Genomic DNA, 20613 nt, shown 5'->3' with positions numbered 1-20613 from the left:
TCCAAAACAGTCCCTAATACCGCTGACTGGGTCAGTGACTTCACACTAACTTCAGTCTTCAAGCTCTCGTGATGGCTCTCTGGAGGCCATAGCTCGACTTCCTGTAAAGCTCTGGGTTGCTATGCTTGTGTGCCAAGGATCTAGCCCTCAGCAGACTGCTAATCTCCTGTCTTCACTTACTTTCCATAAGGCCTCAACCAAGTACTGACTCCTTCATTATTCTTTTTGCACATTGATCTTTCTATATATCTGGCATATTGCTAATCTGCCATTTTATACAAGTTCCTTTCCCCTCTATTTTTTTTAAATCCAATTTTCTGCTTTGTGGCTTTGAGATTGACTTCTTGCACAATCCCTCAACTCAGCTAAACTGTTTTTCTATAGTCCAGGACTTGCCTAGTTAACCATCCTTGGTGTCTGGTTTGTCTGTTAACTTTGCAGTGGGGGCAGGTTGCTGAATAAAAACACACAAAGTACAGGAACTGCAGACAGGCATAATGATTTATTATAAAGCATCTACAAACAACACTACAAACCACAGTGTGATTAACAAATTAACACAATTACCTTTTATGATCAATACTACAGTTAGAGAATACAGTAGTGTTTAATGTGATTAGATGCAAAATACATTCAAACTTCATGGAATTACTATAAAAAGCAAAACTTATTGTTTTCCAGCAAGTTCTTGCTAAACTTTAAAACATTTGTAAATAAGTGGAAAAGATCAAGGCCTTATAATGCTTTTAGGTTTTAAATTTGTTTTCTGGCAATTATATTAATAACAGCAATAGTCAACACCAGCACACCTGCAATTGCACCAACGAAGACTCCCAGGAGAGTGCCGTGAACCTGTGTTTTCTCACAGCGATCACCAAAGTGCTGACGTATTTGAGTTGAGGCACACCTAAAATGGAACAACAATGCAGAGTATTACATAACAAAATCACACAAACAACAGCCTTTCCATCCAAAAGTTTAATGCTGGTGCTTACAGTATGTTCCATACAGATCCCCCCATCTAACAGCATCCAAATTCACTAACACATCTATTTTACAGCCTTCATGTACGTACCTAGGTTCCCCAGTGAGTAATAGCTCTCTGCCATACCAATAGTGCAAACTATGTAGAGCCATAACAAGCAGGTGTGAGAAGGTGTCATCAGATAATGGCCAGGATAAGTTGACTGGAGCAGTTCACCCAGTTGCCCTGCTCTATATGAGCAACTTATGAAGTTACAATTTATTTTTGATCATATAATTTTCATGTTTTGCATCTTATTTGAACTTGATGATGAAATTGGAAAGGAATATAGGGCAACAGGACAGAGTGGTTATTTGGGAAGGGGAGCTAAGGAACCAAAATGGATCTTGTCCGTATTCTATCAAACACAAATTAAATGGAAAATTCTTAATTATCTATCCTTATGTTATTAACCAATTTCCAAATTGGGCAGGGTAATAGTGGGACAGGAAAAAGACATATTTGAATGTTTTGATATTGCCAATAAAGCTGTGAGCTTTCAGCAACCTAATGTGGTATTCATTTATGGCTGTGAGTGATACTTCTCCCTGAAGATTATACTGTGCTGGAAGTGGATGCAATGGACTAATGAGTCAGTTAGCCAATATCTATCAATGAAGTTAAATTAACACTACCGTGATGAATGTAAGGCAGGTGTGATAACTGCCTGTATTCTTCTTCTTCAACAGTTTCATACATTTGTATGCTTTTATGTAAATTATAACATTTATGATAAACCTGGCATCATTACAATCTTAAAATTATGTAATTATATCAACAATTAAGCTTAGCATATTTATGACTCCTATGAGAGTATCATGAATTTCCAACATCCAGTTACCTATTCTCATCCATCAATCTTCCCATCTTAAACACACACATAAGAATTTTCTTCCTGAATGCATTTCCAGTCTGATTGGCTAAGGAATGTGAGTAATGCTACATTTTCTTTTTCTCTCGAGATATACAAGCAGTAAAGGAGCAATATACTAGTGCCTATGGAGCAAGTTAAAGGCCTGCTTTTGGAACAGTTGGTTCACTGACTGTACTAAATGTGTAGTTTTATTTTTCTCCGACTTTCCCATAAGAATATGCCTGGACTCTATTCATCATCCATGCATAATCATAACTAGAAGAATATCAGTTTTCATTGCCACATTGTAAGGAGTATGTGACTAAGTTAGAGAGAGTGTCGAAAAGATTCAGAGCAATGTTGCCTGTACTGGAGGTTTTGAGTTATAAGGAAAGATTAGTTCGACCAGGACTGCTTTTCCTGGAGACAGGATGGTTGAGGGGAGGGGGCATAATTACAGTATTCAAAAAGACATTTGGATGATGGAATTGATGGTTTTGTGGCTAAATTTCTGAATGAAACAAAGATTGGTGGAGGGAGAGGAAATGTTGAGGAAGCAGGGAATCTGCAGATGGACTTGGGCAGATTAGGAAAATTAGCAAAGAAATGGCAGATGGAACACCATGTAGGGAACTGTGTAAGGTCATCACAGGAGAATGAATTTGAGAGGGATAATAAATCAGCCATGGTCAAATGGTGCAGCAGAAATTATGGACTGAATGGCCTAATTCTGCTCCTATGTGTTATGGTCTTATTGTCTTATAGCTGTCTTTTTCCCAATATTCATGCCAGAGTTCCATAATTCAAACCCACTTCTCCCACACCAATCTTTAAGCCTGGCTTTTAACTTGGTGCCAATTTGCATGTGGCTCAGTAACAATCCTGAGATTATTACCTTTTTGGGTTTGTGTTTTAATTTAGTTCCTAGCTGCTCAAATTTCCTCAGCAGAACCTCTTTCCTTGTTCATCCTAAGTCATTGATACCCACATGGATCACAACATCCAGATCTTCCTCCCCCCATCCACCCCACCCAACTCCAAATCGCTCTGCTGAGTTGTTCCAAACCCAGACACCGGGCGGACAGCCCTCAGTTCTCTCAATCCTTACGGCAGAGAACTGTGTCTATTCCCCTAACTATACTATCTCCAACTGCAACGACATTTCTATTCTCTCCCTCCACCCTGTTGAATGGATCCCTAAACCATGGTGCTATGGTTTTCTTGCTTGTCCTTCCTATAGCCCCCACTCTCATCCTCACAGGGAGTAACAATCTCAGAACTGTTGGGCAAGCTCAAAGGCTGAAACTCCTCTGGCACAACCTCTTGGATACCCCTACCTGCCTCACTCACAGTCACACCCTCATGTCGCCGTCCACAGACCGAATTTGGTCCCAATATTCCCAATGCTAACGGGTGTACTATTCCTGAAGCACAGTATCCGGGAAACTCTCCCCCTCTCTGGTGCAGCGCAGTGTTTGAAGTGTAGATTCCAGGTCATCAGCTTTAAGCCTGACTTCCTCAAGCAGCTAACACTTGCTGCTAATATGATCACCAGGAAACACCAGGTCTGCCAGCCCCCACTTCATACAGACACAACATACCATCTGATCCTGCATCCCTATTTTATTTAATTAATTTGGTATCAGGTGCAGTATATTCAAATATTATTGAGAGAGGCTTTCAACAAGAAATAATTTGTGATTCAGTAAAGAGCAGATCAGTTCTAAGCAATAATTGTATCCTCAGTGGCTCTGTATACCATAAGTCAGAGTGTCAAATACCAAACTGCGTACTGAGACAAAAATAGTAACTGAGTTGCCTCAATAAACACTGCAAATTAACCGATGCACTACACTCCAGTGAGATGATAAGTACCCAAACTTAAGTTGCAGAAGCTTCACCTACCTGCAGCTTGCTTTCCCATTCACAATAACACATATTCCACCATTCAGGCAATAGCCAGGACTGCACTCCTCTCTGAGACCGTGTGGCTGGCGTCCTGCTGAGAATCTAGTCTCTTCCACTGCTCGCCGATGCCTTAAGGGAGAGCTTGTAGGATGGATCGGCACTTCTGTATAAATCAGTGGAGTCAGATCTTTCAAAAAACAAGATTAGTTAAGTTCACTGGTTGATTTATGCATTTTGATAATTATTCCCATTTCCTGTTTCCTTCACTGCTCTCTGAGTTAATCTTTTTGGCTTTCTCCCAATCATTCATAGCCTCTCTCCAGTGTCTTCTTCAAACATCAAATTACACCATACTCTGGATATGAAAAGTATGGCATGGATCATTTCCAAGCATTACTCTGCCATTAATCAATATGCAAATCCATCAGGAGACTGAGGATTATGAACTGTGCCTAATCCATCCCTCCCCATCCTAGGACAAGTTCAACAAGCACATAGAGGTGCTCTCTGTTCCATGGCTTGCAGGGCTACATTGCATATGGCAATTTTTGCTGCCAAAGTCACCCTAGTGCCTCTGATGCAGAAACCATACGGTTGCAAGTGTGGCAAACAGCACTGGCACCCAGTCAAACTCTCGATGCTGTACAAAGGCCTGGAAATGGTTGTTACTGCTTCATTTTGGAAAAAAAATATAATTACCGGTACTTTATTTTATGCTGAAAATAGCAGTATTATGACATAAGAGTCAACAATCAGGAATGCATGATGAAAATTTTGTAGGATTACTTTTTAACTGTAACTAATTTCAGTGTCAGGATTTACAAGATCATATTTTCCTGTATTTTACTGACTATGGCATTGCTCGCCAATAGCAACGAACAAGTTTGTGTATTGTGCCATTACAATATCTTGACAACATTTATGAATTCCCTTCTGAGTGTGCATCTTTATCATTATTTGCTTATGCTGGTCTCTTCAAAGACTTTATTCATTAGCTTATGCCTGTATGCCTCTGTTTTGCTGTTGCTTTCCATGCAACATTTTGGTAATTGTGTTGAACTACGGTCTTCAGATGCAACAAACTCCTCTTTTGGAGGCACTCAGCAGATGGAGCAGCTTCTGTGGGAGGAAAGGAATTGTAAAGGTTTTTGGGTCGAAATCCTGCATAAGGATATGCCCATTTAATGTTATTAATTAGTACTGAATTAATACTTTTTACAGAATATGCTTCTCACAAGTGATAACATTTGCTTCACATATTACAAACAATGGTCTACACATTTATCAACGCTAGCTTTAGAGCATTTATATGTTGACTCCCTGATACTGTCTCAAAAAGCTCCTAAAAATTGTGAAGTTCATTAGGAGTTGAAAAATAATGTTGTTGAGCTGTTGTACGCAATGCAACACTGCCCAGGAACAATACACATCACTGGTCCAACTTCTCAGTCCTGCCAGCACTTAGATTTGCATAAGAACTCATCATCTAGACCTCAATGGCAGACTTAGTCTTCCAGATTAGAAGACCATTGCTCATTTCAACATGACTGCACCATTGACTCCTGAGGGTGGGACCCTGCTCTAGAATTACTGAGAGAGATCTTTAGAGGATCATGGATCTCATTGCCTGCAGCAGAAATGACTTCTCTTCAGGGAAGTCTCAGAGCCCTGAGCACCCAACACTGCATTCTGGCAAATGGTTTTTGATCTACCATGTTAATCCTGCTTCTCTCTCCACCGACATGATGAGTGTTTCAAGCATGTTCTGTTCCACTTATAGATTTTCAGTAAGAGCTGTTTTCTTTATTATTTATGATAACATCAATACTTCTGTGAAGAAGTGCAACATTCCTGTTGAGTCCTGAGCCATGACAAAGAGGAGAGGGTGCATTCAGGATTGTAATCAGAGTGTTAAAGTCTTGTATGAGGAGTACTCAAAAGTCCTGGTGTAAGAAGAGGAAGAACCACATAATACTACACTCCTCATCAGCCATCTGCTATCTCACATGTCTGTAGTTCCCTATTATCTCATTAGCCACCTCAGAGGTAGTAGAAGTCCTAAAGGGACTGAATATGAAGAAGCAAAGATTTCCCTAAGGGCTGCTGAGATATCTCTTATCATCATGTCATCAGTGAAAAGGATTGGTGACATGAGAGAGACTGCCGATTCTGGAAATTTGGAGCAACACATGCAAAATGCTGGAGAAACCTAACAGGATTAACAGCATCTATACAGGGAAATAGGGTTGACATTCACCATGCCCCCCCACACCCTTTTATTCTGGTGTCTTTCTTTTCAGTCCTGATGAAGAGTCTCAGCCTGAAATGTTGACTGATCATTTCCTTCTGTAGATGATGCCTGACACATTGAATCCTTCGAATATTTTGTGTGTATTGCTGCAAGAAGATTGTGATCAAGATAAAATGGGTGATCTTTGATTGGCATGAAGTGTTTAAAAGCAGAATCCAAGATCATTGTATGCAGCAAACTGATTATAATTACAATTTGGTGTGATTGGAACTATAAAGAATCTTCAGCTTCAAAAAAAGTTAATTCTTCATTGAGTGAACAGCAGTTTCCATATTGCATGAAAACAGGCAAACGTTTTAACAACTGGAATTAAGGCATCTTATCTTTCAAGGCGATATTAATGAAATTTGTAACTTTGAGGGATTGTTTCTTTAAGGAGACATGCTGCCAGTTTTCTAAGCTCTTGTTCCTATTTGACCCTGCTTTCTTTTCAATATCTCTACTCTTCAGTCATAGTTGACAGACAGACAGACATACTTTATTGATCCCAAGGGAAACTGGAATTTGTTACAGTCGCACCAACCAAGAATGGTGTAGAAACATAGCAATATAAAACCATAATTAAATAATAATAGGTAAATGGGTTCACACCTTGCACAGATTGCTGTTCTTCATTTTTAACTTCCATAGTTGAAGATTGCCTGAGTCTTATGAGTCAATTTAGGCCAAAAGCTAACCAAAGGATTGGATTTGCAATGCACTAATGACGTTAGTTAATTAGTAATAACTTAGTAAAATACCCACCTATTAATATTTATTAGGCAACATCTTTGAATAAATAACTTCACAGAGAATTTAGGCTGACTCCACGACCAAAGCACAGAGAGCTGCCCACCACTTGTTTCTCTGGAACGCTCTGCATTTCTTTATAATTCGGTCTAATGAAAGTGGCCAGATTTCAAAAAGTACTGTAAATCATTTAGAAACTTTCTAATGTAGTGGAAGTGACAACATCTACAGGTACTTGGATTCTTGACAATGCAACCTCTTTTATACGTTGACTATTCTCATCTGATGAAAAAATAACACTTGCATATCCTTACCCATTTAGAGGTATCAGAATTTACCATAATGTCATTGGTGCCCATTAGAAAACTGGCCATTTTATTGGCATCCAATATTACTGTTATTTATCCAGGAAACCTTGAAAACAATTCTCCAATCTGCAAATTCTATCTGATGGCCAAGGCAATAGATGGGAGAATTGAAGGTCAGTGTCAAGTGCTTGTAATTTTGCACTGATTCATTTTAATAGAACAGTTCTCCAATCCATACTTCCATCTGACAATACCATTTGCTTTATAAAATATACCCAAGTTTCTCATTCATGTGTTCCTGGCATGAGCTCATCTTATTGACCAATAACATTTATTGGTTTCAAATGTACCAAATTTCCCTGCAAGAATATCTCAACAACTTTAAATCAAATGAGTGATTTCTCACTGTTAATAATGAAGCACAGACCCAAGCTTTGACATCGGGAAGGAAATTTAACAACCAAACTAAGAGAAAATAAGTGAAGAAACTTTACCATTGAACTCAATAAAAATAATGAGGTCATCATCTTTTAAGAAACTTCGGCGGTGGAGCTGCTTGTGTGATATGAATCCTGCCCATCCCATGGAGACACTCCGGTAACAATCGCATGCATGATCGTAGTATCCAGTTGATGTAGGCTTGTCCCAAAAGAATGTATCATTTCTGTCTGTAATTAAATTCACACAACATTATATGTTGTAAATCAGTTTCATGCTACCTTAAGCATTATAGCAAAGTGTAGAAACCTATGTGCATGAAACTAGAAGCAAATGAAGCAACTGGCTGTGTCACTGTCTGGTATGAGAGGGAGGTGGGGCACTTCACAGGATCAAAGTAAGCTGCAGAGAGTTGTAAGGACAGTCATCGCCCTCAAGAGCACTAGCCTTCCCAGCATCCAGGGCACCGTCAAGGAGTGATGTCTCAAAAGGCGGCATCCATCATTAAGGACCCTCATCACTCAGAACATGCCCTCTTCTCAGCCTCCATCAGGGAAGAGGTACAGGAGCCTGCAGACATATACTGAATGATTCACCCCTCTTCTCTGCCATCAGATTTCTGAATGGACATTGAACCCATGAACACTACCTCACTAATTTTCTGCACTATTTATTTAACTATATACATATTTACTGTAATTCACAGTTTTTATTACTATGTATTGCAATGTACTGCTGTCACGTAACAACAAGTTTCATGACATATGACAGGACTGTCAAACCTGATTCTGATTCAGTCCCATAGTGGTGTTTGATTCAGTGTGTAAGTACAGATGGGCAATAGATGATGCCCTTGCAGAGTCTGTAAACAAATAAATAACAAGGAGAGACCACTAAGTGGTTAATAGTTTGGGAAATAGGTTAAGGAAGATGGAGATAAGTCCCATAGAAACTATGAACATAGTGTATGTATGGCATTGAGGTTTAAAACAGGAGAATGGGGGAAAATTCAGATTCTCTGTGAAACGAGCACAGAAGTTATTTTGTTTCATATTTCCTGGTGTTGTCTGATTATTTTCACTCATGGAGCACCAAATTTATCTTTTGTTTATTCACCTAGTGTCCATTATGCATACATTTTATACTAACTGAAATCAAGGAGAAATAGTTTGACCAAAGATCAAGCCCTTTCTTACAGAATCCATTTCAAACAGATGCTTAAGTTGTAACAGAGAATGTGCATTTATTTATTCACCTTGTATAACTAAACTTCCATTTGTAGTGAAGCTTCAAGTAGATGACATTCTAAGTTTCACATCAGGATGCTGGTCCATTACTGAAATGATAGCTTGTCTGTTCCCAGCCGGCCATTCAAGCATATCATCATTTTCACCACTGCACAGGTGGAAAAAGATCCCTGTATAATTTTCATAACGAGAATGAGGTTTTAAATTTAAACCATATCTATATCCTTCCGGGCTACAGAAACATGGGCTCAATATGTCCTTGCTATAATTGTTTTGAAGCATTTCGGTGAAGTTCCTCAGGTGCCAGACACCATGAGGACACTTGGTCTCCGTAAGCGTGACATCATCCAGGAAAATACCACCTGAAGAGTCACTGGAGTTACCAATTACTCCTTGGAAAACGTAACGGAACTTGGCTGTCGCAGGGATGGTCACATGAGCAATGTTCCATGAATGGCTGCCATCCACTGTAGAGAAAGAAGTAAATGATAAAAACATGAAATATTTGCCAAAGTTTTAATCAGAATTATTTATCATACAATAGAGCTGAAGGCAAGGAATTTAACGTTGTTGAAACTTCAAAGGAGTAAAACGTGTTCAGATAAAATGAAGTGAAAGTTAATGTACCACTCTGAAAATAAATAGCTTCATGACTCCTAAACAACAAAACTTTAAAATATTATTTCCAACCAGCTCTTAAGCATATGCTCAGAGTATTATTTTAATTGGGATTATTTATTGAGTAAGAAACTTAATTTCTACTCTACTTGGATGGCTTCTGTTATTACATTGTAAAATTTCCCTTGCCTTCCAGATCAAAGGAGCCTCAGAAACTCGTAGGAATTCTATTTTTTGCAGAAAATTCTCTTAACCATGTTTCTCACTAATCTCCCTCCCAACACATTGATTATTGCTGCCATTTCCTGATCAGATTCCAAAATGAAAAACTACATCAGGTTAGCCAGCAATTTCTACTCTGCCCTCAATTTCACGGAGCACAGATCAGGTTCCTCCTTTCCCTTCTTCAGTTTCCCCTTCTCCATTTCAGAGATAGACTGGTATTCCACATTCAGGAAAAGCCAACAATCCCATAGTTGCCTTGACTACACTTCCTTTCACCCCAGTTTACTTAAAGGACGATATTCATTTCCTATTCTCTCCATCTTTGTCCTATCAGCTCCAGTTCTGCTACTTTCCACACCTGTGCTTCTGATTTGACTTCACTTTTCCTTCATTAATGATAATTCTTAATGAACAGATCTTTAGCTGCATTCAATATATTCACTGCGCCTCTGCATTTGATACATTCTCCTAATTCTGCGAGAGTTTTTTCTTTGTCCACACTTTATATACAATCAGCTTCCATGTCAACCTTGTCCCTGCCACCTATAGTGTGGTACCACTTACACATTTATCAATGTTGCCCTATAATAAAGTTGCTTATTTTTAAAGTTGCTTTAATTGAATTTAATTTTTCCTGAATTTTCCTGAATTCAAATGATTATCTTTTCATAATTTCCTACTATCTCCTTACTTTTCCATTTTTTCCCAGTTTATCTCCTTTATTTACTCCATCAATTCCTTCAATTTCTTGTCTTAATAATATCCCATAGACATGTAGTCAGACAGCTTACCCACCAAGTGACAGAAACAAATTTTGGATTCACTGTAAAATTATGTCTTTTTTTTCCCCTCCGTATTTAGCTTTCAGTAGTTTACATTAGTTTTATATGGTAACTCAGTATAAGTGATATCAAGGAAATTAGCACATGAAAAATCAATGGAGTTTCCTGTTACATCATTGAATTTGACTGTGGTATGAAAATTATTTTGTGGAGGCTACAAAGGACATTGTATTTCCATTCCCCTTCCCTTTTCTTCTCTTCTAAATACATTCGACTGAATTTTGTCAGCTGATACCTGCAGTCCAAATTAGAACCACTGGCATTCAGCCTTGTTACCATTAAATCCGATTTGTGGATAGGGTGGGAGTCTGGGGCTTTCTCGGTGGTATAAGGGGCTGAATCTATCAGCAAACTTTGGGATTCTCCAGTGTTACACTAGGTTTCAAAGGCTACCGAGTTAGTGAACAGCACACATTCACTGTACATGGACATGATAGATATGTCCTATATATGTGAAAGGCTTAGCTTGTAGTGTATAACTATTTAAATCTAAGACTCCATGACTAGGAATCATCACTCCAGTCCACTGAGAGGTCAGATTTAGCACAGGAAGTTAAATTCCATTTATTTCAATAGGGATTCTAGCCTTGGGTTTAGCTATGCATTACCTTAATGTTTTAATTATTTCTAAATGTTTTTAAGAACTTCAATATATTTTTTGATTTAAGTAGTTGCTAAAGGTCTCCAAATGTCATGTAAAAGCTCTTAAGTTCAATAATACTTTTCACAAAAGGTTAACTCTTTTAGTAATTATAATACTTTTAATGTCTGTAACTTTTGGTTTTCTAAGTTGTTCTTATTTATTCCTGTAATTTGTGCTTTGGACTCCTATCCAGAGAATTTGTCAGGCTAATAGTTTCTTGTAGTTCCATTTCAAGCTGTTATCAGTGTAACACATGATTTACAGACCTAGTCACGCTTTTCACCTTCTCCCTGGTGTTTGCCTGGTTCTGTTGCAATCCAGTTTAGCTTCTTCCTATGAAATTGGTGTTTCTATACCATTTCTTTACTCATGTACTGCCTTTCATGATCTTTTCTTTCCAATGTCAATTGCCACAGATTTGTGTAATAACCTCAAGATTGTACAACCAAAATAAATCCATTTTTTCAATTTAATATGAAGCCTTTGATTTTCTTTCACTTGAACCTCTTCCCCCAATTTTCCTATCCTAGTATTACCAAAATTTAGAACAACAATTGAATGCCTCTTTCCAATTCCAGATTTCTTTTCTCTAATTTCCGGATATGCTTCTCCTGAATCTGAATGGACATTTGGACCAACCTTCCTCACATCTTTTCCCTTTCAGGGCTTTCAATTCTGACAAAATGATAATTGCATCTAAACATATAATAAAGAAATATCCAATAAACAGTAACTTGTTGCTTGGCACTTCCTTCCCATTGGACAGTTCTATGCACAACAGTACCATGGTTGACATTCTGCCTCTCATTGATAGTCTTTTTCCTTATTCTCAAAGTTATTGTATCCACTTGGCAAGACAAAACATTGACTACTTATTCATTTCACAATCTGTCTTATATTCCATTTAACCAACTGAGCTATGACTAAGCTATGAAAAAAATAATGAGATCAATCAAAATTAATGTGAAGCCCTCACTGACTGAGACGGGAATAAGGGAATCAAAGAGAAATTAGATAAATACTTTGTATCTACCTTAACAGAAGATGAGAAAATCTCTCTGAAATTTGTAGCACTACTGGTCCAGGTTAAATAAAAAACTCAGGGTCATTATTAGCAAATGAGTCATCAGTAAAAGTTATTATTGTTGATCTTGGGGGGGGGGGGGGGGGGCTCAATGGCTACAGGCTCCCAAGGCATAAAAATCTGCAACTTTGTATTTAGAAACTGGTGGCTATGGAGGTACAGGCTATCATTTTCAAAAATTCTATAAATTTGGGAATAGTTTCCACAGATAAGAAGATAGCAAAAGTAAATTGCTTCCTAGTAGTTACCAAGTGAAAGAGAAAACAAGGAACAATATGTAATTAATCTAATATCAGAAAGTAAAAATAATGCTGGAAAAGCTGGACGAGATAAGGATAAAATAAATATAATCCAAGGTAATGGTCTGTTCAAGAACTTAATGACAGCGGGGAAGAAAGCTGCTTAGTGTACACAAGGTACTTAGAAAATAGATGTGGCTGGAATAAAGATAAACTTATGACAGCTAAAAACGTTTGATTAATCTGTTAGAGCTACTTGAGATGGGAGTTAGCAAAATAAGTAAGAACAAGCTAGCTAATGCAGTGCATTTGGCTTTCTAAATCGGCTGCCACATTAAGAGATAATTAAACAAAATGAAAGTGAATGCACATGGGAACAATAGCTTGCATGGACTGAGGATTACTTAATCAACAGTAAACAGATTACTTTCTAGCTTGAAATGATGTGGAGAGTGGTTGACCACAGGGAATGCTGCTGTGCCTCCAGATGTTCACAATGTATACCAATGAAACGGACGAAGGCAATAAGTGTAATATATCCAGTTTGGTGATGATACAAAGCTAGGCGGCAGTGTGGGCTGTCAGGGGACTGCAATGAAGCTGTAGAGGGATATAGAAAAGGTGACAGATTGGATTAGACATGTCAGATGGAAAATATTATGGAAATGTATGAGATCAATTAGTTTGGTAGGGAAAACAGAAAGCTGGAGTGTCTTTTTTTTAAGTGGTGAGAGATTGAAAATTGGTGGTGTTAAGGGGGATCTGGACATCCTTACCCTTAGACATTGAAAATAAATGTACAGGTACAGCATACAACTGGGAAGGCAGACAGTGCATTGCCTTTAATTGCAAGTGGAGTAGAGTACAAGAATGGAAAGGTTTTGCTCCAATTACATTGACCCTGGTGAGACTACATTTGAAATATTATGTACAGATCTGTGACAAAGCAAGAGGAATAAAAGTGAACCAGATATGGCATTTAATGAGAGATTAAGAAGTGGTGTAGTGGCATCAGCGCCGGGCTTCAGGGTGAGAGGTCCCGAGTTCGAATCCAACCAGCTCCCTTGCACGCTTTCCATCCATGCTGGGTTGAGCGCTGAGCTAGCAACTTGTCCTTGTAAAAAAAGAAATGCTAAAGAAACACCATATGATGAGCAATCACCAAATGAGCGGTGCAAAAAGCTTGTTCTGATGGCACCTCGCCCCATCAGGAGGAGTTAAGGGGTCCCCCCCTTTTAAGAAGACTAGACCAATGATTGATAGTGACGACATTAAGAAGCATAGAACTTGACTAGGTAGATGTTGGAAAGATATTTCCCCTGGCTGGGATGTCTAGAACCAAAGGTAATAATTTTAAAATAACTATTTGGCCAGACAGGCCAGAAAAGAGGAGAAATTTCTTCAACTGGATGTAGTAAATTTCAGCTCAATCCCTGAGTCTATTCAAGTCAGAGATTAATAGACGGTTAGATATTAAACATTCAGACACTAAGGTAACTAGATAGATGGGGGGTATTTAAAAGGTTATGGGCCAAATGCAGGCAAATAGGACTAAATTGGAAAGCACCATGGGCAGCCCATTTCCTTTTTGTATTTCTCTAGGTCTCTAAATGTGAGGTTGGTGTCGGGTAATAGTGGTGAAGTAAAAAATTGCAGTCTCATTAACCTCAAAAGTTCATACCTTGTAATGTATGAATTTTAACTAGTTTTCTAACATTTCCAGTTCCATCATCCATTTTCATCCATATAACGAGCTTATCCATTGGACTGCCGGTCATCTTATAGAAAAACTGAAGACACTGCTCATGCCTTCTGGGATACAGAATCCTGGACTCCAGAATAGCACTTTGACCAGTGTTGCCATTCTTAGTATCAAAGTACATGTAGTATCCAGCATCTAAATTGAGAATAATTTGTTAGAATGTGGAATTACTTTGAATGTAGTAAAAAAAAACACTCTATTTGATGAATCTGCAGCAATTTGACGAATTAGGATGTACAAAGTGCAAATAACAAAAAAAGTATAATTTTTAGTTTGACACATCTAAGTCAAATCAAGTTTGAGGTTGAAGCATGTTTCAGATTAAGTAATTAAATAAACAATTGAAGATTATACTGATTAGTTGTTTCTCACTGGACAGCACTGGATAAAACAGGAGCTCTGCTTAAGTTAATAATATTTATATAACTCAACTTAAAAATGTGGCAAATGCCCATTAGCAATCAGTTGACCATTTAGGGACTGCTAATGTTAGATCAATACAGAAATAAGTGTTTGTATACCAGTTATATCTTTGTTCCACTCCTGGCTTGTCCATTGATGTGCCACTGCAAGCAAGTCTTTCTCTCTCTCTCTCTCTCTCTCTCTCTTTTACTCTTTTTTCTCTTTCTTTCTCCAGCAGTGCAATCAATCCCCTTTAGAGTTACCCTGTTAATTCTTTACTTCTTTTTTTCAAACTAGGCCAACAGGGATAGATGACCTTCTTCCTATATTTTTCTTCAGCCTCTGAATAATCCAGTGGAGTTCTCTGCTCAACTTCTCACTGCTATGGGCAGAAGTTCCCACTTGTTTCCAAAAGGCAACAATTATACCAGTGTCTAAGAAGAATAATGTGAGTTGCCCTAATGACTATCACCCAGTAGCACTCACATTGACAGTGACAAAATGCTTTGAGAAGTTGGTCATGACTAGACTGAACTCCTGCCTCAGCAAGGACCTGAACCCATTGTAAATTGTCTATTGCCACAATAGGTCAACAGCAGATGCAATCTTAGTGGCTCTCCACACAGCTTTAGACCACCTGGACAACACAAACACCTATGTCAGGATGCGGTTCATTGACTATAGCTCAGCATTTAATACCATCATTCCCACAATTCTGATTGAGAAATTGCAGAACCTGGGCCTCTGTACCTCCCTCTACAATTGGATCCTCAACTTTCTAATCAAAAGACCACAGTCTGTGTGGATTGGTGATAATATCTCTTCTCTCTGGCGATCAACACTGGTGCACCTCAGGTGTGTGTTCTTAGCCCACTGCTCTACTCTCTATATACTTGTGACTGTGTGGCTAGGCACAGGTCAAATACCATCTATAAATTTGCTGACGATACAACCATTGTTGGTAGAATCTCAGATGGTGACGAGAGGGCGTACAGGAGTGAGAAATGCCAAAGAGTGGAATGGTGCTGCAGCAACAACCTGGCACTCAATGTCAGTAAGATGCAAGAGCTGATTGTGGACTTCAGGAAGGGTAAGACGAAGGAACACAAACCAATCCTCAGAGACAGATCAGAGGAGGAGAGAGTGAGCAGCTTCAAATTCCTGGGTATCAGGATCTCTGACATATTGAGGCAGTTATAAAGAAAGCAACAGAGCAACTGTACTTCATTAGGAGTTTGAAGAGATTTGGCACATCAACAAGTACACTCAAAAGCTTCTATAGATGTACCATGGAGAACATCCTGACAGGCAGCATCACTGTCTGGTATGGGGGGGAGGGGCTATTGCACAGGACCGAAAGAAGCTGCAGAGGGTTGTAAATCTAGTCAGCTCCATCTTGAGTACTCATCTACAAAATACACAGGACATCTTTAGGGAACGGTGTCTCAGAAAGGCAGTGTCCATTATTAAGGACCTTCAGCACCCAGGGCATGCCCTTTTCTCACTGTAACCATCAGGTAGGAGATACAAAAGCCTGAAGGCACACACTCAGCAATTCAGGAACAGCTTCTTCCCCTCTGTCATCCGATTCCTAAATGGACAATGAACCTTTGGACACAACCTCACTTTTTTTTAATATACAGTATTTCTTTTTTTTTGCATATTTCTTAATCTATTCAATATAAGTATATTGTAATTGATTTATTTATGTTTTATTATTATTTTATTTTATTTATCATTTTTTCCTCTTCTATATTATGTATGGCATTGAACCACTGCTGCTAAGTTAACAAATTTCACGTTGTGATGGTGATAATAAACCCAATTCTGATTCTGCTGCATTGTAGAGTTTTCCCTGGACCTCAACATTATTGCATTGCTTTTTCCAGCCATTTGATCTGTGGATGGCCACTGCTGCTGGAAATCCAAACACTAGTAACCTCAATCTGTCCATCTGGCCTTCACTATGCTGCTCTTGGCTTGACATGGGCTGTTTATGCTCAAACTTCATGCAGCTCTGGGATTTATTCTTCACGTCCTGCCTTCGCACCTTGCCAAATGCTGCATACTCAGTTAAAAGAATACCTCAGACTCTTCAATAAAATTAGAACAAACAGGCTAACTCAGCAGCAGATTCAAGTTTAGCCAATGTCACAAATATTCTTTGACTGTCTCCAAGTAAGAAAGGGTCCAAAGAGGACACATGAATTAAGTGTAATGAAAGGACAGCTATGCAATACATTACAACTTCACTATTTTGCTTTCAAAATAATAAAAAGATCACTTCAGCATGAAATCAATCAACGGAAAATTCAATTCTAAGTCAGAAAGTGACAAGCTTCAGACCCAGGATATAGGGTCAGCTCACTGGCTATTTGGGAGTAAGGCCAGCCACTCAAGGTCAGAAATGACCTCTAATCTGACGGAGGTGATCTCTGGTTGGAATAAACTGTGTGCTCCAAATGTCCTGCAGCTTGTGAACACAGTAATATGTCATCATAATATTTACCCCAGAATTTTCACTACCCTTCCCAATAGTGCTGAGTCTATAGACTCAAAGATGTGCTCAGCAAAATAGATCAAAGATTTTTTTTCCAATTTCTGTTCCATTAAAAAATAAGTCACCAATTAAACAGAGTTAACCCAATACCCTTAGCTCATCATTAAAAATAAAACAGTATCCAGGAAGTCTTTATATTGTTAATAAAGCATATCAAAGACTCAGTCTTCCCCATGTGGGGTTCAGAGATCTGATGCTTGGGAGGATGAACCAAGTAAAATGCTGACTCGTGAGGACAATGTTCAAGGACCTTTTAAAAGATTAACATAATTCAACAAAGTTAATGAGTAAACTATTTTTGTTTTACTTTAATGCTATATATGATTGAAAATACAACCACATTTCAGAACTTCCATAGTTTTTATTTTAACACAGAACAATTCTTCAGTCTTTTGCTAACCTTTTTATTTATAATTGACAAAATACTTAATAATCAGTATTCTGGGTTTTCTCTATCTCCTATTCATATCTGGTCTAGATGTCATTTGTAATCATGCAAGATAATTTGATAAAACCTTATCATTTTGGTGTTGGGGCACAATGATATGATGGCATCACCTTGAATCAAATCCATATTTTACAAAATTCAGCATTTATCTTCATGACTGCTGCTATGTGTTCAGTATCAAACAACTAGTTGTAACTCATATGCGACCACAGTTCTCAAAGTAAAACTCAATCATAGATAAGACATGCAGGCAATTAAAGTATTTTTTATAAGACAGGTAAACAGATATTAGGGTTTCCATCATGAAATCCAGAACTAAGAAATGCAAGCTTGCCCATTTGGCTGTAATATCAGAAAGCTCTTCAGCACACTGTAAATCTGAAACTCTTTCTCAAACTGCTTTTGAGGAGTAGGCCAATCTGAAATGATGCAACTGAGATTTCTTTAGTCAAGTTTATTTGTGGTTATGCAAACAAGGCAGGTAAACATTATTAAGATCCAGGTCAGTCATTATCTTCCCCGATGATAGAACTGGCTCAAGGATCGGTATGGTGGATTAGGTGATCGTGGGAAATCGAAAGGACTTGATGGTTCACACTCACCTCTGCATTTTCCACTTGTAGTATGATCCTCATTTCCAGGACTGCTCTTCACATGAACCCAATCTGCAACTTCCCGTTCTCCCTGGATCATGCCACAGATATTATTGACCTCAAAAGCACATTGGTCCAACAATGTGAGAGTGGAAGCTATAAAAACGTTTAACTAAAAATCAATTTATTAAATCAATACAGAACCTCCAGAAGAGGCCACTGTCATAAATAGAAAAACAGAAACTGAACTTACTGCAATTATACATTCGATTTAACCTTAGCAGATCAAGAGCACTGAAGTCTAATCGCTGTCCAATAATGTCATTAAACGCTGGTATCTTTGCAGTGATGGTTGGCACACTATCGTTTTTGTTGAAGGAGAATGGTTCATAATGCATCACAGATTCATAATCATATGGAGTATTCTGGTCAGTAATGTAGTCATCACCATACACAACAAAATTATGCTCTTTACCTGAATAAAAGAACAACATTTGACATTCAGCTGCAGTGAAGGACAATTTATTTCAAAATTAGATTAAAAGTCAAATTTATTTCAACATCTTGGTCATTATACCAGCAACCAGGCAATCCAATTCTTCCCTTACAATTTTCAGGTATTAAAGGATCATTTGAAAAGAACTTATCTTATGTGTAAATTGATACTGAAGGATGCCAGTTGGCCCATTGGCTCCAGATATAGTTATCCCAATTGTCCCATCAACTCTCTACTTCCCTGCATACTTACTCCCCATACACATGCTCATCAAATTGCCTTTTGATTCTTCTTACCTTCACCCTACCTTCAGAAGTAATTGGCACGTGCTAATTACTTTATCAGCAAGTTTTTGCTATGTGGGAGGAAGCCCATTTGTTCATGGAGAAATCATACAAACTCCACACAGACAGCATCCTAGAACAGCATCAATCCCAGATTCCTTCAAATTTGTGTCAATCTGCTCATCTGGAGCAATATATCAATGAGATTGTTAATTTGAATTCTTACCAGGAATAATTTCATCCCACCATATATTAACATAGTCATCACGGTCTGTTCTTGATTGCTCGTGGTAAAATCCTAGTGCATGCAGAATTTCATGCTCAACAATAGCTTTTGTGTCACACCTTTCACCAATGGACAATTCTTGGCCATTGTGATTATCACCAACATAAGACCAGCACCTGTTCAATGAAGGCAATATTTTGACAATTACATACAAAGAAAAAAATATAGCTAAGAATCTAAAATTACAAAATGCTGGCAGAACTCAGCAGGCCAGACAGCATCTATGGGAGGAGGCAGTGACAACATTTCGGGCCGAAACCCTTCATCAGGAGTGATCCGATGAAGGGTTTCGGCCTGAAACGCCATCACTACCTCCTCCCATAGATGCCTCCTCCCATAGATCAGAACAGCCACAAACTCAGCTATTGCTCGCATACTTAATCTGACTGACAATGTATACTTTACAATGCTAAAAAGAAGAACCTCCAAACATCTTCAAAGGTAGCTTGCCATGTGGAGTACAGAGATCTTCTTCTCGATCCTGATGTAGGGAAATCAAGTTACAAACCACACTATACCTTATGTTATGGGAAAAATGAGAATAAGGAGAATTAAGGGAAGGTCTGAGACTTGCTGTAGGCCAGGAAAGGCTGAGTGATATTAATAGTGGTGGTATGTCAGATCTTTCTATTTCTCACTCAGTGCCTATCCCCTGTCTCCATAACTTGATACTTATTTTCATTCAAATATTTCCCAGAGGTTTTCCAAAGATTAAATCAGCCTTTACCTAAATCTTTAGATAAAATGTTTAAAAGTAAGTTGCTGTTACTTTTGAGCAATTTCAACAGAATTCCTTTGTTATATGCTAACTTTAACATAGAAAGCTCATCAAAGCATAGAGAGCATAGAGGAGAACTGTAACTCATATATCTTCTAACAACTAATCATTTAAAAAAGTTAGAGAAGGTGACACAAAGAGTTAGATACGTAGACTAGATTTAGATAGTTGAGAAGAGAATTTCAGTGTGATCAGCACAATACTAGCTGAAGGGTCTGTTCCTGAGAGATAAACATGCAGTAATTTAGATTTAGGATAATTAAGAATGCAAACTTATGAAGATAACAGGATGATGTTGCAGATAAATGCCTGGCTGAGGAACTGGTGCCTTTGGCAGAGGTTCATATTTCTGGATTATTGGGATTTCTTCTGGGGAAGGAACAACCTGTACAAAAGGGATGGGTTACACCTGAACCCAGGGGGGACCAATATCCATGTGGTCAGGTTTGCTCGAGCTGTTCAGGATGGTTTAAACTAATTTGGCAGGAGAATGGCAACCAGAGTGATAGAGCTGAGACTGGGACAGTTAGCTTAC

General features: G+C 38.4%; 1 protein-coding gene across 1 annotated transcript in view; it reads right to left on the bottom strand.

Moving 5' to 3' along the window:
• Nucleotides 1-483: 483 nt before the first annotated feature.
• LOC132400650 (meprin A subunit alpha-like) overlaps nucleotides 484-20613 on the bottom strand; it is a 32564-nt gene continuing 12434 nt past the window's right edge. The window contains exons 7-14 of the mRNA XM_059981831.1: nucleotides 19241-19416; nucleotides 18488-18709; nucleotides 18244-18390; nucleotides 14151-14366; nucleotides 8827-9285; nucleotides 7628-7801; nucleotides 3783-3972; nucleotides 484-907 (exon numbers count right to left, since the gene is read on the bottom strand). Of these exons, the coding sequence (XP_059837814.1) occupies nucleotides 8861-9285; nucleotides 14151-14366; nucleotides 18244-18390; nucleotides 18488-18709; nucleotides 19241-19416 (1186 nt within the window). The 3' untranslated portion in view covers nucleotides 484-907; nucleotides 3783-3972; nucleotides 7628-7801; nucleotides 8827-8860. The remainder of the gene's footprint in view (nucleotides 908-3782; nucleotides 3973-7627; nucleotides 7802-8826; nucleotides 9286-14150; nucleotides 14367-18243; nucleotides 18391-18487; nucleotides 18710-19240; nucleotides 19417-20613) is intronic.

Source organism: Hypanus sabinus, chromosome 10 (assembly GCF_030144855.1).
Source record: "Hypanus sabinus isolate sHypSab1 chromosome 10, sHypSab1.hap1, whole genome shotgun sequence".
Taxonomy (NCBI): domain Eukaryota; kingdom Metazoa; phylum Chordata; class Chondrichthyes; order Myliobatiformes; family Dasyatidae; genus Hypanus; species Hypanus sabinus.
This window is presented reverse-complemented; position numbering and strand designations above follow the sequence as displayed.